The 20956-nt window shown below is 49.7% G+C and overlaps 1 protein-coding gene across 1 annotated transcript; it reads right to left on the reverse strand.

The window, feature by feature from the left end:
• Nucleotides 1-1927: 1927 nt before the first annotated feature.
• Nucleotides 1928-20341, reverse strand: LOC140458785 (platelet-activating factor acetylhydrolase IB subunit alpha2-like). Its single transcript, XM_072553422.1, has 5 exons — nt 20200-20341; nt 12336-12425; nt 8432-8548; nt 3938-4060; nt 1928-3145 (listed from the first exon to the last, which is right to left on the reverse strand). The coding sequence occupies exons 1-5, from the start codon at nt 20278-20280 to the stop codon at nt 2867-2869; spliced, it is 690 nt and encodes a 229-aa protein (XP_072409523.1). The 5' UTR covers nt 20281-20341; the 3' UTR covers nt 1928-2866.
• Nucleotides 20342-20956: the final 615 nt, after the last annotated feature.

A 20956-nucleotide genomic window follows, 5' to 3' on the forward strand; every position in this document is an offset into this window, starting at 1 on the left:
CACCCTCATGGAGTAAGGACAGCAGATTGCCGAAACCCAATGAGGTTTCCTTTTCCACAACTGATGGCGGGTTGTCAGGGTGACCGTGACGGAGCTGGGATTTTTATTCCAGGCTTGTGAGCCGGATTGAAACTCCCACCAGCTGCCGAGGGAGATTCGAACTGGTGTGTCGAGTCACTGTGTGGGTTACTACACAATCGCTGCAACACCATCTGTACCACAGCTAAGATTTCCTCATCTCACTGATCACTGCAAGAGCTGTTAGCTGAACATCCAGAGCAGCTTGACCCCACTGACTGCATGTAGCCCCTAAAGTCAACAGGAAGCAGGGGCTGCACCACCCAATCCGTCGTCTTCTAGAGAATCATTGGCTGTTCGGAACAAAAATATGACCCATCCTTTCCTTCCAGTCACATCTGACAGCCAAGGTGTTCGCTCGTGAGGTTTCTGTGCTCTGGGATACAGTGCAGCTGGAATATCCAGGGGGAAACGGGCAAATTCCACACAGACAGTCAGCCGAGGCTGGAATCGAACCTGGGTCCCTGGCGCGTGGTGTTGGGGAAGATAAACTGATGCTAGTTACTGACTGTGTATTTATATTATACTATGAGGTCAGAACAATTGTAATTTTCAGCAGGAATGGGGAAACTTCTGTTTTTTTTTCCCCTAGGGTGCCCACCTGTACCTGAACAGCTCGAGGGGTTGGTATCGCCTGGTTATGTTTTATTTTCTATTTTCCTCACACTACCGCCTCACAGTGATAAGTGCTTACATTTTCCTCAGACTCATGGGGTGTGTGTGTAGGTGAGACACAGTGAAAGGCAACACATGTACAATCTTTATTCAATTTCCACCACCAGGAAGAAAGGAAACACCAGGATGGCCAGTGACACGCAATGCCCTCTCATCAGAGGCAATGCACCCTTTGTTTCCTTTAAATTAACTCGTCGTTTCATAAGAGATAACTTAGAGCTCCACCTTAGAGACAACTGAAACAGCTGGATGTTTCTTAGAGGTGCACCTTGCACTCATTACTGGGAGTAGAAGCAATCGGCGGTGATCATGAAAAGAACTAAAATGTATTGGTCAATAAAACGCATATTGTCCCAAGGTGCAAGTTAAGAGAATGCCCACACCTCATTAATTGATGTATCTGTCAGACAGTCACCAAATATTGAGTAATTCAAGTACCTTCAAATTGAGAAATGTTTTAGTAGGTCATCGCGGTCTACAGCACAGAGAAAGGCCCTGGTCCAAATCAACTAACAAATTATATCGAGTACGGGAGTTGGGAGGTCAGGTTGCGGCTGCACAGGACATTGGGTAGGTCACTGTTGAAATATTATGTGCAATTCTGATCTGCCTGCTGTAAGAAGGATATTGTGAAACTTGAAAGGGTTCAGAAAATATTTACAAGGATGTTGCCAGGGTTGGAGGGTTTGAGCTACAGGGAGAGGCTGAATAGGCTAGGGCTGTTTTCCCAGGAGCATCGGAGGCTGAGGGGTGACCTTATAGAGGTTTACAAAATCACGAGGGGCATGGATCGAGTAAATAGACAAAGTCTTTTCCCTGGGGAGGGGGAGTCCAGAACTAGAGGGCATAGGTTTAGGGTAACAGGGGAAAGATATAAAAGGGGCAACCTTTTCACACACAGGGTGGTGCATGTATGGAATGAGCTGCCAGAGGAAGAGGTGGAGGCTGGTACAATTACAACATTTAAAAGGCATCTGGATGGGAATATGAATAGGAAGGGTTCAGAGGGATATGGGCCAGGTGCTGGCAGGTGGGACTAGGTTACTTTAAGATATCTGGTCGACCTGAACGAGTTGGGTCAGTTTCTGTGCTGTACATCTCTACAACTAATACCGCTGGAAAAAAAGAAAATTCTGGCTATTGGAAACCTGAAATAAAACAAGACTCTGAAGTGTTTAACGTTACCACGACCATTTCAGTTTTATTGGTAGGACTGATGTGCTTTATAACCGGAGCTCATGGTTCTCTCTTACAGTTCAAACTCACTCGGAGCCAGGAAACCCCAGTATTGGAGTCTCTCGTTCTCTTCAATGTGGCCTGGTTTCCAAGACACCCCTAATCATTTCACATTAGGGATTTAGACCTCGGTTTGCATGGAGGGATGGAGCGTCAATTCACCCACAGAGTTGGGCGGGGGGGTGGGGTGGGGAAGGAGGGAAAGAGAGAGAGAGAGAGAGAAACAATGTCTCCATCTTTTCACTCACATGTACACTTGCTCCCTCTCTCTCCACCCATACACACTCTCTCTTCACACACTCACTCCCCATCCTCCTCCAAGCGCTGACAGTCATGTTTCTCCTCCCATCCGGCCTCAATGTCACACATTACGTTCACGCTGCCCTGAGACTCCCTCCTGCTCGCCCAGCCGCTCTGCACCATAAATCCCTGTGATGGGATGTCAGCAGGTTTCAGACAAGCTGCCAGTGTGGTAGTGAGGGAGGAGAAGGGCGGGAAGGGCAGGCGAAGGAGAACAGGGGGGAGGGAAAAGGCACGAGGGTGTGGACAAGGGTGGGTGAAAGAGTAGTGCGAGAGACAGACAGAGTGCAAGAAAACGAGAGCGAGACTGCACGGGCAGGAGGGCGTGAAAATAACAGCAAGAGAGAGAGAGGGAGGGAGGGAGAGAGAGAACGACAGTGGGGGTACAGGGGGAGTGGAATGAGTGTGTGGTGGGGCTGGGTGGGTTGCTCACAGACTGAGTCAGTCCGAGTATAGCCCTTTAGAGTTTGGTCATCTCACTGAGGGAGCCGTCTCCCTGGGTGGGCTTCCCCCCCCCGTAAATGCTGTGGAATCCGCACAGCGGTGTACCCAGGGTGACAGGGGCAGTCTCTGGCCATCAGATGCCCGGATTGGGGGGGTCAGAGGCAGCCTCAGCCAGCAGCTGCTGTACCCGGGCATGGATGGCCTGGCAGACGCTGCTGTAAGCGTGACGGGTCAGGTGCAGGTAATCGTACATGTCGTTGTGGCTGATGGTGCCGTCAGAGTTCACGAAGCCTGGGTCCACGTCCAGGTAGGAGGTGTTGCTGACGTCCTTCACCATCTCCTTCACCAGCTCGTTCACCTGGGCATTCTTCACCCGCAGCTGGTTCGGGTCCTTCCCCCGGGGCAACAGACCCTGTAACAGGCAAAGGCTGGCATCAGGAGGGGCGTGGGGGGGGGGGGGGCAGGTACCAGAAATCAGAACAGCGCCAAGCACGGGCACGGGGGGGATGGGTGTGAAGTCTAAAACAGGTGCACAAGTGTTAGAGTTAGAATTAGAATCCCTACAGTGTGGAAACAGGCCCTTTGGCCTAACAAGGCCATACCGACCCTCCAAAGAGTAACCCACCTCGACCCTATGTTTCCTATATTTACCCCGACTAACGCACCTAACCTACACATCCCTGGACACTAGGGGACAATTTTGCATGGAGGAGAAAGTGAGGACTGCAGATGCTGGAGATCAGAGCTGCAAATGTGTTGCTGGAAAAGCGCAACAGGTCAGGCAGCATCCAAGGAACAGGAGAATCGACGTTTCGGGCATCAGCCCTTCCTGAAGAAGGGCTGATGCCCGAAATGTCGATTCTCCTGTTCCTTGGATGCTGCCTGACCTGCTGTGCTTTTCCAGCAGCACATTTTCAGTGACAATTTAGCATGGCCAGTCCACCCTGACCTGCACATCTTTGGAATGTGAGAGGAAGCCGGAGGACCCAGAGGAAACCCACGCAGACAAGGGGAAAATGTGCAAATTCCACACTCAGTCGCCCGAGGCAGGGACCCTAACTGTGAGACAGCAGTGCTAACCGTGCCACCCCAACCCAGGGCAGGATCTCTGGCACCACCCCCCCCCACCCCACCCAGCTATGCCCACAGCCATGCTTCCTTCCCGCCTGCGCCCCCCCCCACCCCCCACCGACTTTGCCCTCACCAGGATGATGATCTTGGCCAGAGGTTGCTGCTGGATCATGAGGTGAACGATGGCCTCGATGCCTCCTGCCACTTGCTCTGCAGTGTGGCCGTGATTGTTTGTGCCAACCCACAGCACGATGACCTGCAAACACAAGTCACCCAGTCAGAGCGGCACACCTTACAGACAGAGAGAGAGAGAGAGAGAGAGAGACACACACCCACACCCACACAGACACATCCTTTCCCCAGTGAGGGTGGCACACCTTACAGACAGAGAGAGAGAGACACACACACCCACACCCACACAGACACATCCTTTCCCCAGTGAGGGTGGCACACCTTACAGACAGAGAGAGAGAGAGAGACACACACCCACACCCACATCCTTTCCCCAGTGAGGGTGGCACACCTTACAGACAGAGAGAGAGAGAGACACACACCCACACCCACACAGACACATCCTTTCCCCAGTGAGGGTGGCACACCTTACAGACAGAGAGAGAGAGAGAGACACAGAGACACACACACACACCGACACATCCTTTCCCCAGTCAGGATGGCACACCTTACAGACAGAGAGAGAGACACACACACACACACACCCACACAGACACATCCTTTCCCCAGTCAGGATGGCACACCTTACAGACAGAGAGAGAGACACACACACACACACACCCACACAGACACATCCTTTCCCCAGTGTCAGTGAATAAACACCTTCATATTTGAACCATGGACTAAAAACGAGAGAAATCAGTGCTGTTTTAAGAAGAAAGGGGGACACAGCAAGCACGAGGAGCGATCTGCAGCTTCGGGATTAGATACATGAAGGTGCCTGGTGCATGAGGGACACTGTCACCCTCTGGGGGCAACGACTCCAGATGAACCAGCACTGTTTGTTCTGGGTTCAGGAGAGCTCAGTGTAGCAACAGGCCTTTGATTGGTCAGGACCATTTAACACAGGCCCTGCATGGAGACTGAAACAGAGACACCTCCAGAGACTAACCCCCTCAGTCCTTCCTCACTTCCCTTTCGCTGTGAAGTTGTTCTCCCCAATTCCTTTATCCAATGAGCAGCAAAATTGTATTCGAGGACGGTGAATGAAATAATTCAACAAATCCGAAAATGACATAAAAGACGCTAGGTGCTACTGAGCGATAACAGAACGATCATCGCTGTGTGGACAAAATTGAGGTCTGTGGAGCGAACCCGTGATTGTTGTGTGATTTTTCATTGCTGATACAGAACTATGTTCCTTTGACTGTTAAACTCCCTCCACCATTCATAATACTGGTGTTTTGCCTTCCTGTCTCTGTGGATGGCTGTGCTGGAGGTTTAAATGAGATACAGTTTAAGTTATATACATTGCTAGCCCTGATCTTTTGCTGCCATTAGAGTTGCACAGCATCGAAACAAACCCTTCAGCCTAACTTGTCCATGCTGACCACATTAATCTAGTGCCATGTGCCAGCACTTGGCCCATATCCCTCTGAACCCTTCCTATTCATATACGCATCCAGATGCCTTTTAAATGCTGTATTTGTACCAGACACTACCACTTCCTTTGGCAGCTCATTCCATACACACATCACCCTCTGCGTGAAAAAGCTGTCCCTTAGGTCCCTTTTAAATCTTTCCCCTTTCACCTTTCATCTATGCCCTTTAGTTTTAGACTCACTACCCTGGAGAAGAGACCATGTCTATTTACTGGATCCATGCCCCTCATGATTTTATAAACTCTGTAAAGGTCACGCCCTTAGCCTCCCACGCTCCAGGGAAAACAGCCCCAGCCTATTCAGCCTCTCCCTATAGCTTAAACCCTCCAATCCCAGCAATATCCTTGTCATTCTTTTCTGCACACGTTCAAGTTTCACAATATCCTTCTGATAGTAGGACGAGCAGAATTGAATACTATATTCCAAAAATGGCCAAACCAATGTCCCATATAGCCATAACGTGACTTCCCAACCTCACTATTCTATCTACCCAGCAGCTCCCCTTTCAAAGAACTATGAACCTGCACTCCAAGTTCTCTTTGTTCAGCAACACTCTCTTACCAATGGACCTTACCATTAAGGCTCTAAGTCCTGCTCTGATTTGCCTTTCCAAAATGCAGTACCTCGCTTTTATCTAAATTAAACTCCATCTGCCACTCAGCTCATCTGATCGCGGATCCCTTGTACTCTGAGGTAACCTTGTTTGCTGTCCACTACACCACCAAGTTTGGTGTCATCTGTAAACTTACTAACCATTCCGCTCTTGTTCAAGCGGACAGTGTTACAATAAATAAGGCTTCTTCTTTTGCCAATTTCTGAGCACTACTTTGGAGTAAGGCATCGTTGATGTGTGATGAGGGAGTTGGTACAAATTCTTCACTTTCTTGCAAAACATGAGTACAACCTTTGGATGTAGGTTTGCTCACTGAGCTGGAAGGTTCATTTCCAGACGTTTCGTCACCCTACTAGGTAACATCCTACTAGGAAGCACTGCTGAAAATTCCTGCTTTCTATTTATATGTTTGTGATGTTATTTCCTATGGTGAAGTCACTTCCTGTTCCTTTTGTCAGGGGGGTGGTGGATGCGATTTAACTCTATGTATTGTCCCAGTCGACTGGGACAACACATCCATCCTAGGACAAGCCAAACAAAGACATGCATGAGAATTCCTAAGAGCATGGCATTCCAACCGGAACTCTATCAACAAACACATCGAGTTAGACCCCATCTACCACCCCCTGAGAAAAGGAACAGGACGTGACTTCACCACAGGAAATTACATCACCAACCCAAAGAAACCCAAGCATATAAACAGAAAGCAGGAATTTTCAGCAATGCTTTGCCTGAGGCCCACTGAAGACGTTACCTAGTAGGGTGACAAAACGTCTGGAAATGAATCTTCCAGCTCAGCGAGCAAACCTACATCCAAAACCTCAACCTGAGCTACAAATCTTCTCAAAACTCGCCATGAGTACAATTGCTCGTCCCCACCTCAGGAGAATGGTTGGGGCAAATCTGACATGAATATTCACCCGTTCAGAAACATTACCTTGCAAAACATACACAGGCTGGATCAGGACAGAGGAAGTCAGAGACGCTGTCTATAGCACACGAGGGATTAAAATATTAACTGTCACTTCCCTCCTGTGATTCAGAGTGTTATGGACCAGGCCCGACCAGATCAGACCCCCCTCACATATTTTATGGCAGTAGCCTAAACCCTAACTCTCTCTTAGTTTAAAGGCAGATGTGAAGTGCTGTGTTCCAAATGCAATGGGACTGATCAAACTACTGAATATTAAGCAAAACACAATTTATTTAAACACTATAGTTAAAATATAAACAAAACCAACGTAACCAAATAATAGATACAGTGCCTATTACTAATGAACTGTTCCAATATAGTAACATCCCACAGACACACCCCTTGGCAAAAAGGCAAATTCAGAAAAACAGATTTGTCTGACAGCAGCAGACAGAAACTCCAGCTTCTAGCTGTAACCGAGAGGGGGATAAGACACCTGCTGCTATTTCTTCAAAACTCCAGCAGCTACTGCCCTGTTGAGATTCCAACAGCAACTGCTTAAAGCTCAAGCTGAATACTAAAAACACTAGAAATCCTGGGTCTTAGTGCTGGCCACACCCATCCAGGCTGCTTCTATTGTTCCAACTTTAAACAAAGACCCCCAAAGCCTCTCAAGCTGTTTACGTTCACTGGCTTTCCCAGGAGGAAGTTCGGCACCTCGGTCTGAAAACCTGCCTTTCCCAGGAGGCAGTGGGGCACCTCGGTCTGAAAACCTGCCTTTCCCAGGAGGCAGTGGGGCACCTCGGTCTGAAAACCTGCCTTTCCCAGGAGGCAGTGGGGCACCTCGGTCTGAAAACCTGCCTTTCCCAGGAGGCAGTGGGGCACCTCGGTCTGAAAACCTGCCTTTCCCAGGAGGCAGTGGGGCACCTCGGTCTGAAAACCTGCCTTTCCCAGGAGGCAGTGGGGCACCTCGGTCTGAAAACCTGCCTTTCCCAGGAGGCAGTGGGGCACCTCGGTCTGAAAACCTGCCTTTCCCAGGAGGCAGTGGGGCACCTCGGTCTGAAAACCTGCCTTTCCCAGGAGGCAGTGGGGCACCTCGGTCTGAAAACCTGCCTTTCCCAGGAGGCAGTGGGGCACCTCGGTCTGAAAACCTTTCTTTAAAAAAACACTCAAAACAAAACAACCACTTAAAGTTTCAACATTGTCACAAGTGTGTGTCAAGGGAGCTGTAGTAAGATGACAAGAAGGGGTTGGGCAAGAGGAAGAGTTATTGTGTGGGCAGGCAGCTCACCTCGCCGGTCCTCAGGACAAATTTAATGCCCCTTTCCAGCACTAATAAAAACAGTGAACCGATCATTTCCACTTAATGGTCTGAGGGAGAGTGCACCAAGTCACTGGGTCCCTTGAATTCCCGATCCCTACCACTCCAGCAGTCCCCTTTCTCGATATTTCCCAAGCCTGACAATCTCTACCCTGGTCAAATCTTACCTTGGGTTTGATATTCTCCAGCTCGCCATGTTGAATTCTCCACAGAACGTTCTGGGTCGCGTCACCCCCAATTCCAAAATTCAGGGCGTGGAGTGGGGAAAATAACTGACGCCAAATCTGAGCAGAGGGAGAGAGAAGGTCAAAAAAGGTGGAGTGAGAGACTGAGGGCAAGAGAGAGAGAGAGACAGGAGAGGGCGAAAGACAGAGACAGACAGACAGATGGGGAAAGTGAGACACAAGGAAAGGGGAGGAGAGACTGACAGACACACGGGGAGAGAGAGCGAGAAAGACATAGGGAGAGGGCAAGAGATGCAGGAAGAGACACATAGGAAGAAGGGATGGGAGACACTGACGTGGGAGACAGTGCGAGAGAGAAAGACGAGAGAGAGCGCGCAAGAGAGAGATATGGGGGGGGGGGGGAAGAGACGGAGACACAGGAGTTGACGGAGAGAGTATGAGAGAGAGAGATGAAGAAAGAAGATGCAAGAGACAGACATGGAGAGAGGACAAGAGACACAGGAAGAGTCATGAGAGTCCTATAGGATAGAGACAGGCCCTTTGATCCAAACTGGTCCATACCGACCAAAATGTCCACCCATGCTAACCCCATTTCTCTGCACTTGGCCCATATCCTTCTGATCCTTTCCTATCCATGCATTTGTCCAAATGCCTTTTAAATGCTGTTAATGAACCACCTCAACTATTTCCACTGGCAGGTCATTCCACGTTTGTAGCACTCTCTGTGTAAAAACATTGGCCTTCGGTTCCCTTTTATTCTTTCCCCTCTCACCTTAAATTGATGCCCTTTAGTCCTCGATTCTCCAACCCTGGGAAAAAGACTGAGTGTGTTCACTCTATCCATGCCTCTCATGATCTTGTACACTTGAATAAAATTCCCCCTCAGTCTCCTATGCTCTAAAGAAAGAAAGTCTTAGTTCCATCCACAAAGCATCATTGGAAGATCCTTCAGTTATTTCTTCTCCAATTACTGCTGTGATACTCATCTTCATCGAAAATGCAACTCTTCCTTCCTTCCGTCCACCACCTCTGTCCCACCAAAAGCACCTGTGGATTGGCATATTAACCTGCTAGTTCTGTCCCTCCCTTAGCCATGTATCTATAATAGCTATAATATCCCAGTCTCACGGACCTATCCCCATACCGAGTTCATTGGCTTTACCTATCACCCTCTTGCATTGAAATAGATGCAATTTAACCCAACAGGCAATCCTTGCTCCTTGTCGTCCAGCCTGACCTGTCTCTTCCGATTACTGTATCTCCTTCAAGCCTAGCATTTGCCTCTCTGCTGGTGAGGATCCCACCTCCCTGCCAATCTAGTTGAAACCCTCTTTTGGAGCAGGGGGTGAGAGACAGAGACGTAGGGGAGAGGACAAGAGAGAGAGAGAGAGACACACACATGGGGAGAGGACAAGAGAGAGAGAGAGAGACACACACACACACATGGGGAGAGGGCGAGAGAGAGAGAGAGAGAGAGACACACACACACATGGGGAGAGGACGAGAGAGAGAGAGACAGACAGACAGACACACACACATGGGGAGAGGATGAGAGAGAGACACACACATGGGGAGAGGGCGAGAGAGAGACACACACACACACACACACACACACACACACACACACACAGGGAGAGGACGAGAGAGAAAGAGAGTGAGAGAGACGCACGTACATGGGGAGAGGACGAGAGAGAGAGACACATGGGGAGAGGGCGAGAGAGAGAGACACACACACGGAAGGAGAGAGGACGAGAGAGAGAGAGACACACACACACACATGGGGAGAGGGCGAGAGAGAGACACACACATCGGGAGAGGGCGAGAGAGAGAGAGACACACACACACACATGGGGAGAGGGTGAGAAAGAGCGAGAGAGAGAGACACACACGGAAGGAGAGAGGACGAGAGAGAGAGAGACACACACACACGTGGGGAAGGGGAGAGGGAGAGAGAAACACACAGGAGAGAGACACACAGGGAAGGGGGGAAAGAGAGAGAGACACACACGGGGAAGGGGAGAGGGCGAGAGAGAGACAAACATATGAATGGGGGCAAGAGAGACAGAGAGAGGAGGCAAGAGAGAGGGAGAGACAAGGAGAGAAAGTTAGAAAGACAGGAAGAGAGAGAGTGAGAGAGGAGGCAGGAAAGGGTGTGTGAGCAAGTGAGACAAGGTGAGAGAGCCGGAGAGAGAAAGAGAGACAGACAAATATGGGGAGAGAGGGTGAGACAGAGCAAGAGAGACATGGGGAGAAAAGGAGAGAGGAAAAGAGACAGCAAGAGAGGAACAATGAGAGAGAAGGTGCAACAGAGAGAGTAAGACAGAGACTGAGTGGGTGTGGGTGAGGAAGGAGACATGAAGGGAGGTGGTGGTAGGAGACTGTGAGAGACTGGAGGCCAATCTCCAGGAGGTTTACCAGCTGGGATGGAACAGTTCAGCTTTTGAGAGAGGCTGGCTAAGATCAGGTTATCATCTTTGGAGCACAGAAAGTTGAGGGGGTTCTGATCGAGGAGCATAAGATAAGGAGGGGCAAGGACAGGGTGAATAGAAGACAGCTGTCCCCCTTAATCAAAGGGTCAATAATAAAGAGAGAATGTTAAAGTGAAAGCTTGGCAGTTTCGAGAGAATTTGGGGAAATACATTTCTCACTCAGAGGTGATGGGATGTCAGCGATGCACTGACTGGGAGGGTCGTTATGGTGGGAACCTCACAATAATTGCGAAGTACTTGGATGATAACTAGGCTGTGGGCTAGTATGGGAAGGTGGGCCGAATCTAGATTTACATCATTTGGATGGTGTGGTTCAATGGGCCAAAGGGCCTCTCTGGTCTTGTGCGATTCTATGATTCTTTGACACTGAGAGAGAGAGAGAGAGCAAGAAAGAGACTGAGTGGTGGGTGGGGAGTGTGAGGCAGAAGGACATGCAGAGAGACAGTGAGACAGAGGGAGAGGTATATCAGCTCACACACAGACAGCAAGAGAGAGACTGAGGTTGGGGGGGGGGGGCACTGAAAGAGACACAGGGGCATGAGGAGGGAGTGGGACAGAGAGGAGTGAGAGCGTGAGTGAAAGACAAACCTGGGGGAGAGCAACATGAGGAAACACAGCGTGAAAGTGAAGGAGACTGGGAATACCGACCGAGGGCAGTGACAGCGATTCCCGTGAGAGACTGGGAATACCGACCGAGGACAGTGACAGCGATTCCCCTGAGAGACTGGGAAAACTGACCGAGGACAGTGACAGCGATTCCAGGGGATAGACTGGGAATACCAACCTAGGGCAGTGACAACGATTCCTAGGGGTAGACTAGGAATACCGGCCGAGGGCAGTGACAACGATTCCCGTGGGAGACTGGGAATACAGACAGAGGACAGTGACAGCGATTCCTGGGTAAAAAGACCGGAAATAGTGAGGGCAGCGACAGCAATTCCCATGAGAGACTCGGAATACCGACCGAGGACAGTGACAGTGATTCCTGGGGATAGACTGGGAATACCGACTGAAGACAGTGGGAGTGATTCCTGGGAGCAAGTGTGGTCCTACTGCTATTGAACCCAGTTGGCATGGTGCAATTCAGTTCAGGTGCAAATTACAAAGCAAATGTCCTCCCTGTCCAGGAGGGGTGGGGATTAAACAGCGTTCTGATCTGCATTGTAAATACATACCCCTTGTATCTCACAGAAGGCAAGGATTATGTTGGCCATTTCCTGTATTCACTTCCACCGGATTCCCAGCTCTTTTCTCACATATCCTTCCATCCTCACTTCCCCAGTGTTTTCTTTTCCCCCCCCAATTGGTTCTCTCCTGAGATACAGGCATTGCTGACCGGGTTGGTATTTAAAATCCCTACCTTCTTGCCCTGGGTTATGAAGAGGGGAGGACCTCACCTCAAACTGGTGCAGTAACTGGACCAACGAGTCTCCCACAAACAGAACATCGGGCTCCTTGTCCTTTGTGTCTGCCACAAAGCGGTTGTGCTGTAGGATACAAGAAGAAAAGGTGACGTCCAGGGGAGCAGATGTTACGCGGTAGGACTGCTGGAGGGTTAAATGATGAGGGGTGATTATAGAGTCTTATAGCACAAAAACAGACCCATCGTTCCAACCAGTCCACGTTGACCATAATCCCAACTGGTCCCACCTGCCTCTGCTGGGCCCATATCCCTCCAAACATTTCTTATCCATGTACTCATCCACACAACTTTCAAACATAACTGAACCCACATCTACCACTTCCTCTGGAAGTTCATTCCACACGTGAATCATGGAAAAAAGTTGCCCCGCGTGTATTTTTAAAAATCTTTCTCCTCTCACCTTAAAAATGTTCCCCATAGTTTTGAACCCCCCCCCCCCCAAAACTAGGGAAAACACACCTGCCATTCACCTTATCTATACCCCTCATGATTTTATAAACCCCTCAATCTCCCATGCTCCAGAGAAAAAAAAAGTCCCAGCCTATCCTTATAACTCAAGCTCTCCATTCCCAGTAATATCCTGGTAAATCTTCTCGGAGCCCTCTCCAGTTTAATAATATCTTTCCTATAACGGGGCGACCAGAAATGGACACAGTATTCCAGAAGGGACCTTACCAATGTCCTGAATAATCTCAATGTTACTTCCCAGCTCTTATACTCAGTGGTCTGAGCAATGTAGGCAAGCCTACTAAATGTCTTCTTAACAAATTTCAAAGAATTATGAACCTGAACTCCTAGATCTCTCCATTCTACATCACTACTCAAGGCCCAACTTCTAACTGTAACAGTCCGTTCTTTGTTTGTTTTCCGAAAATGCAATACCTTACATTTATCCAAGTTAAACTCCATTTGCCGCTCCTCAGCCCATTGATAATACAAATGAGAAAATAGCATCCCCTGGAATTGGGAGGGCTCAGGAGTGATGTGCCAATAAAGTTTGTGCAGAAAGACGGATTGTCTGCAGGAAATGTGGCAGGGCCAATAAATCCGAGCGATCCTTCCTAATTGCACACGTATGTGAGGAACAAGAGGATAGCCAGAGTGAGGGTAGGGCCGATCAGGGATAGTAGAGGGAACTTGTGCCTGGAGTCGGAGAAGGTGGGGGAGGTCCTTAACGAATACTTTGCTTCAGTATTCACTCGTGAGAGGGACTTTGACGATTCGGAGGACAGCGTGAAACAGGCTGATACACTAGAACAGGTGGAGGTTAAGAAGGAGGATGTGCTGGAAAGTTTGATAAACATAAAGATAGATGAATCCCCTGGGCCAGATGGGATAAACCCAAAGTTAACACTTGAAGCAAGGGAAGAGATTGCTGCTCGTTTGGCGATGATCTTTGTGTCCTCACTGTCCACTGGAGTAGTACCAGATGATTGGAGGGTGGCAAATGTTATTCACTTGTTCAAGGAAAGGAATGGGGATAATCCTGGGAATTACAGACCAATCAAGCTTACATCGGCAGTGAGCAAATTATTGGAGAGGATTCTGAGAGACAGGACTAGTTAAGCATGGTTTGCCCTTCATGAACCCATGTAACGTCTGCTCAATGGGACAATTTCTATCTAAGATGCCTTGCTATATCCTCCTTGACAATAGACTCAAGCATCTTCCCCACTAACTGGTCTATAATTCCCCAGCTTTTGTCGACCTCCCTTTTTAAACAGTGACACCACATTTGCTGTTTTCCAATCTGCTGGAACTGCCCAAGAGTCCAACAAATTTTGGAAAATTTCCACAAGTGCACTTGCTATTTCTTCTGCCATCTCTTTTAGTACCCTGGGATACATTCCGTCAGGACCAGGAGACCTGTCTATCTTTAGCTCCATTAGCTTGGAGAAAGTGAGGACTGCAGATGCTGGAGATCAGAGTCGAGAGTGTGGTGCTGGAAAAGCGCAGCAGGTCAGGCAGCATCTGAGGAGCAGGAGAATCGACATTTCGGGCATAAGCCCTTCATCAGGAATCATCGGGGGGGGGGGGCTGAAAGATAAATGGGAGGGGATGGGGTTGGGAGGAAGGTAGCTGGGAATGCAATGGGTAGATGAAGGTGGGAGAGAAGGTGATAGGTCAGAGAGGAGGCTGGAGCGGATAGATGGGAAAGACGATGGACAGTCAAGAGGGTGGTGCTGAAGATGAAGGACTTTTTCCCGAAGCGTCGATTTTCCTGCTGCCTGACCTGCTGTGCTTTTCCAGCACCACTCTAATCTAGACTCTGATCTCCAACATCTGCAGTCCTCACTTTTGCCGAGTCAAGAGGGTGGTGCTAAATTGGAGGCTTGAGACTGAGATAATGTAGTGGGAGGGGAAATTAGCAAACTGGTGAAATCCACATTAATCCCAGGGGGTTGCAGGGAGCCAAAGGAGGAATATGAGGCGTTCTTCCTCCAGGCATTAGTTGGTTAGGGTTTGGTGATGGAGGAGGCCCAGAACCTGCATGTCCTTGATGGAATGGGAGGGGGAGTTGAAGTGTTCAGCCTCGGGGCAGTGGGGTTGGTGGGTGCGGGTGTCCCAGAGGCGATCTCTGAAACAATCCGCAAGGAGGCGTCCTGTCTCCCCGATGCAGAGGAGCTTCCCCAACACTCCCTCTTTCATGAGAATGATTGTTTCCAGGTCCTCATCTCCTAGCGAGTAGCTGGTATGTCATTCGTGTCCTCCACTATGAAGTCTCACACAGAGTACCTGTTCAATGCCTCAGCCGTTTCCTCGTATCCCATTACTAAATCCCACTTGTACATATAGCCACTTTTTCTCATTTTTCTCATTTATAGAAACCTTTGCTCTCTGTCTTTTCATTCTGAGCTAGTTTATTCTCATAATCTGACTTTTCTTTATGGCTTTGTTTGTGGCTTATTGTTCACCTTTAAAGGTTTCCCAATCTTCTAGTCTCCCGCTGATCTTAGACACTTTGTATGCCTTCTCTCTCAATTCGGTGGCCTCCTTTAGTTCCTTAGAAACCCATGGCAGGTTACCTCTTTTCCTACAGTCCTTCCTTTTCACTGGAATATATTTTTGCTGAGCCCTTTGAAAAATTGCTTTAGGAATTCCCCCACTGTTCGTCAACTGTCCCACCATAAAGTCTTCGCTTCCAGTCTATTTAAGCCAACTCCTTCCTCATGCCACTATAGTCTCATTTGTTTAAGCACAGGACTCTGGTATTGGACTCTCCATCTGTATTCTATATTGAACCATACTGTGATCACTCCTTCCAAGAGGATCCCTACGATATCATGAATTATTCCTATCTCATTACACAGGACCAGGTCTAGGATGAGCTGTACAGGTGACTGTCTGTGTGGAGTTTGCACATTCTCCCTGTGTCTGCATGGGTTTCCTCCGGGTGCTCCGGTTTTCTCCCACAATCCAAAGATGTGCAGGTTAGGGTGAATTGGCCATATTAAATTTCCCATAGTGTTAGGTGCATTAGTCAGAGGGAAATGAGTCTGGATGGGTTACTCTCCGGAGGGTCGGTGTGGACTGGTGGGACCAAAGGGCCTATTTCCACACTGTAGGGAATCTAATCTCATCTAATCTAGGAGAGCTTGCTCCCTCATCAGTTCCAATACATACTGTTCAAGAAAACTAACACAGATACATTCAATGAACTCCTCACCAAGGCTACCTTGACCGAGCTGGTTCAACCAATCTACATGCGGATTAAAATCCCCCATGATAATTACCGTACCAGTTTTACAGGCATTAGTTATTTCTTTATTTACTGCCTGCCCCAATATGATATTATTTTTTGGTGGCGTATAGACTATGCCTATCAGTAAGTTTTTCTTCTTAGAGTTTCTAATTTCCACCTAAATGCCATCCATTGCTCTCTGTGATTGAGGATTCCAAGTGCATCACAAGCCTCGATGTAAAAATAATTTTTCCACATCTCAGTCTCAACCGGCCTGCCCCTTCATTTTAAATCGTGCCCCCCCCCCCCCCCCCCCCACCCACCTCGTTCTATACTCTCCAACCAGGGGGATTTATCTTACCTGCATCTGCCCTCCCTCTCCCATTAAAGTATTTTCTAGGTTTCAGTGACGTCTCACTCTTCGTTAGTGTCCAGGAGCAGTTCCTCCTACAACAGTCCCCGCTATCCTGCAGACAAGTCTGGGGAACCTTTGTTACACTCCTCCTGTGACTATGCTGTCTTTCCCAAGGTAAGGAGACCAAAAACCACACTCAGATTTCAATGTCCTGTTCTCCCATCCTCCAGTGACAGGCTCACATTCAGTGACTTAGAAGGATTGTGGTGTTGGGGGGGGGGGGAAATCTAATTGAAGCTTACAGAATACTGAATGGCCTGGACAGAGTAGATGTTGGAAGATATAGCCATTGGTAGGAGAGACTAGGACCCAAGGGCACAGCCTTAGAGTAAAGGGAAGATCCTTTTACAATGGAGATAAGGAGAAACTTCTTCGGCCAGAGAGTGGGGAACCTATGGGATTCACTGTCACAGAAAGCTGTGGAGGCCAGGTCATTGAGTACATTTAAGATTGAGATAGATAAGTTCTTGAGTATCAGTGGTTACAGGGAGAAAGTGGCAGAATGGGGTTGAGAAATTTATCAGAGCTGAAAATGTGTTGCTGGAAAAGCGCAGCAGGTCGGGCAGCATCCAAGGAGCAGGAGAATCGACGTTTCGGGCATGAGCCATGCCCGAAACGTCGATTCTCCTGCTCCTTGGATGCTGCCCTGACCTGCTGCGCTTTTCCAGCAACACATTTTCAGCTCTGATCACCAGCATCTGCAGTCCTCACTTTCTCCTTGAGAAATTTATCAGCCATGATTGAACGGCGGAGCGGACTCGATGGGCTGAATGGCCTAATTTCCGCGATGTCTTCTGGTCGTGGACACCCAGGCCCCTTTGAGCATGTGATGACGAGGCCTGGATCGTGCGGGTTGGGAAGAGCTCAAGCCCTGAAGTTGTTGAGTTGGAGAAGGCGGAGGGGCTTCCCAAGGGCTGAGCTTCACTGGGGCACTGCAGCAACCTGACACAGAGATGTTGGTGGTGTGTTAAAGTGGCAGGCAACTGGAAGCTCAGGAACTCTCTTGCGGGCACAACGTGGGTGCTCTGCATAGTCACCCAGTCTGCGCTTCGTTTCGTCAGTGTTGAGACCAGCGAACGCAGCAGACTAGACTGAGTGATGACTTGGTCCCAACTGCACAGCACCCATTGTTAGCCACTAACTGTCCCAGGAACAGCTATTCACCCTCCTAGCTGGATCGTTACCCACTCCTCTGTCTGTCCAACTGTTGATCTCTCTTTCTTTGTGCTCTATCCCTATCGTTTCCGTCTTCCCCCCCCCCCCCCCCTTCACCCACTCTATCCCCAGCATATAACCATCCTTTTCTTCAGTACTGTTGTTAAGACAGTGGGTATACCTTTAAGAGAGTTAAAAGCAGTAGAACTACCAGACCCAGTACCAAGTGTACTCAATAATACTGACAATGTAACACAGGGTCGAATGTTGCAACGAATTAATCGAGTGGTTCGACCCAGTGTTACATTGTCAGCATTATTGAGTACACTTGGTACTGGGTCTGGTATTTCTGCTGCTTTTAACTCTCTTAAAGGCACACCCACATCTTCATAACACTACCATCAGTTGTGAAGAAGGGTTACCGGACCCGAAAGGTTAACTCTGATTTCTCTCCAAAGCTGCTGCCAGACCTGCTGAGCTTTTCCAGCAATTTCTGAATACCTGGCTTGATCGTTTCTTACGCAGCTGTAGTCATTCTGGGGATTAGAGTCAGATTTTTTATACACTTCAGCTCATCACGTCTGTGTCAGTCATCACACGTTTATCCATTCAAATCCCATTTTCCAGTGCGATGGCCTTGTATTCCACGGTGTTTCATCGACATACTTCAATGTTTTGAGGGTGCCTAACTCCACCACACTTTCGGACAGTGACTTCTAGATACCCATGACCCTCTGAGTGAAAAAACGTTTCTCAAAATGTCCTCTAAGTCTCTTGCTCCTCACCTTAAAACAGTGTCCCTGGTTACTGAAGAGGGGTGCTGCCCTCTTTACCCTGTGTTTGCCCCTCAATCAGATGCCGGGTCCCCCAGAATCCTCTGGGAAACATCCCAAGTTTCTCTTTAGAGCTGTGTCGCTCCATCCCAGGCAACAGCCTGGTGAATCTCCTGTGCACCCTCCCCACACTGCAATCCCATCCTTCTAATAGAGTCAGAGCTCAGTAGAACACACAGTCATTGCCATCATCGGCGGTCTCTCACAGACGCTGATGACTTTCGTCCACACTCAAGGTGAGTCAGTAGCTGGTGTCAGACCTATGGGGCTATCACAGGCTCTGTTACACTTGGGGCAGGTGCTGGTCACAGGAAGAGGTGGGTGGGGCATGATGTAGCAGCCCAACCCTTACGCGGTTTTCGCCCGGCTTCTGTTTTTCTCCCCGACAGCAAGTCTCCACGTGCTCCATTTAAGAAAGAATTGGATAGAGCTCTTAAAGATAGTGGAGTCAAGGGTTATGGAGATAAGGCTGGAACAGGATACTGATTGGGAATGATCAGCCATGATCATATTGAATGGCGGTACAGGCTCGAAGGGCTGAATGGCCTACTCCTGCATCTATTGTCTATTGCTCCAGCTTCCCAGATGCTCCTGCTCCTCCACTGACGGCTGTTCCCAGGTGTCTGTGGGAATGCAGCCCTTCCTCTGTCCACCTGGAGCCCATCTGCCACTTTGGAGCTGGGAGTAGAGCACCCGCTTGTGGTGGTGGTGGTGGTGGGGGGGGGGATGCCCTGACGTCAGTCATGTGGACAACATGCCCAGCCCATCATGGCCAATTTTGGGGGGGTGCGGTCAGTGCCACGATGCTGGGAATGTTGGCCCGGTCGAGAGCGCTGGTGTTGGTGCGTCCGTCTTCCCAGTGGATTGCTGTGACCTGATTAATGTCTTACACACCTCCAACAAAACCTCCCTGCTCTAGAAGTCAACACCTTGACTAAAAACAGGCAAGGATCTCAGTTGCCTGCAGCTTGTGTCGTGTGGTCACAGGAGGATGGGATTCAAGTCTCACCGGCTCCAGAGGTGTGCTGTGATATCTCTGAAACAAGTTCGTTAGAACCTATTGGCCCAAAGTCTTCGCTAGCTGTCTGGCTACTTGCAAGGATTCACGGATGTGCTTCCCTGTCCTTCCCACGGTCTTTCACCTCACAAAATGCACCACTTCTGACTTTTCAAGGTTTAATTCTCAGCAGGTACAGTAGCAGCATTTAAAAGGCATCTGAATGGGTATGTGAATAGGAAGGGTTTAGAGGGATATGGGCCGAATGCTGGCAAATGGGATTAGATTTATTTAGGATAACTGGTCAGCATAGACGTGTTGGACTGGAAGGTCTGTTTCCGTGCTGTACATCTCTATGACTCTATTTACTAGTGGCCAGTCTGTTTGACCATAGCCTCCCATAAGCTAAGACTACCTTCCGCTCAATTCTTGCGTCATCTTCAAACTTACAGATCGTACTCCTACTTTCACATCTAGATCATAACTGAACTCTGTAAAACAGTACTGAACACGGAGGTACACCTCTGCTTCCTGTTGCTACACATCTTTAGAATCCAACTTGTCCTGAAGCAGCTTCTTAACCAGTCTGCCACGTGCGACCTTATGGAAGGCCACACTCAAGTCCATTTAGACTACATCCGCCGCAACACCTCCAGGTCTCATAACAGAAGGGTACAACAGTGGATGGCACAGTGCCCATACAGAGCAGGGCTGAAGAGGAAGTATATGCTGGACAGACCCAGCTGCCCATTTTACCTGAGACATCCATCGCCCATCGCCTTGAACGTCCGGGACTGCGGCAGGAATAGCTGCTGGGTTGTTATCTCCGTCACTCATGGTGTCTGCAAACAGAGCACTGAACCTCCCAGGATGCTCTCTGTCCTCCAGGAGGGCAATCCTGCAACACACATAGAGAGGGACTTTGTTAGAATGCATAGTGCTGCTGGGGAAATGGGTTTGGGGGAAACTGGGTGGGGAGGGGAGGGGGATGGGGAAACTGGGCATGGAGGGGGGGACACTGGGCATGGAGGGGGGGACACTGGGCATGGAGGGGGGGACACTGGGCATGGAGGGGGGGACACTGGGCATGGAGGGGGGGGACACTGGGCATGGAGGGGGGGGACACTGGGCATGGAGGGGGGGGACACTGGGCATGGAGGGGGGGGACACTGGGCATGGAGGGGGGGGACACTGGGCATGGAGGGGGGGGACACTGGGCATGGAGGGGGGGGACACTGGGCATGGAGGGGGGGACACTGGGCATGGAGGGGGGGACACTGGGCATGGAGGGGGGGACACTGGGCATGGAGGGGGGGACACTGGGCATGGAGGGGGGGACACTGGGCATGGAGGGGGGGACACTGGGCATGGAGGGGGGGACACTGGGCATGGAGGGGGGACACTGGGCATGGAGGGGGGGACACTGGGCATGGGGGGGGACACTGGGCATGGGGGGGGACACTGGGCATGGGGGGGACACTGGGCATGGAGGGGGGGACACTGGGCATGGGGG

The sequence above is a fragment of the Chiloscyllium punctatum genome, chromosome 34 (genome assembly GCF_047496795.1).
Source record: "Chiloscyllium punctatum isolate Juve2018m chromosome 34, sChiPun1.3, whole genome shotgun sequence".
NCBI classification, from domain to species: Eukaryota; Metazoa; Chordata; class Chondrichthyes; order Orectolobiformes; family Hemiscylliidae; genus Chiloscyllium; species Chiloscyllium punctatum.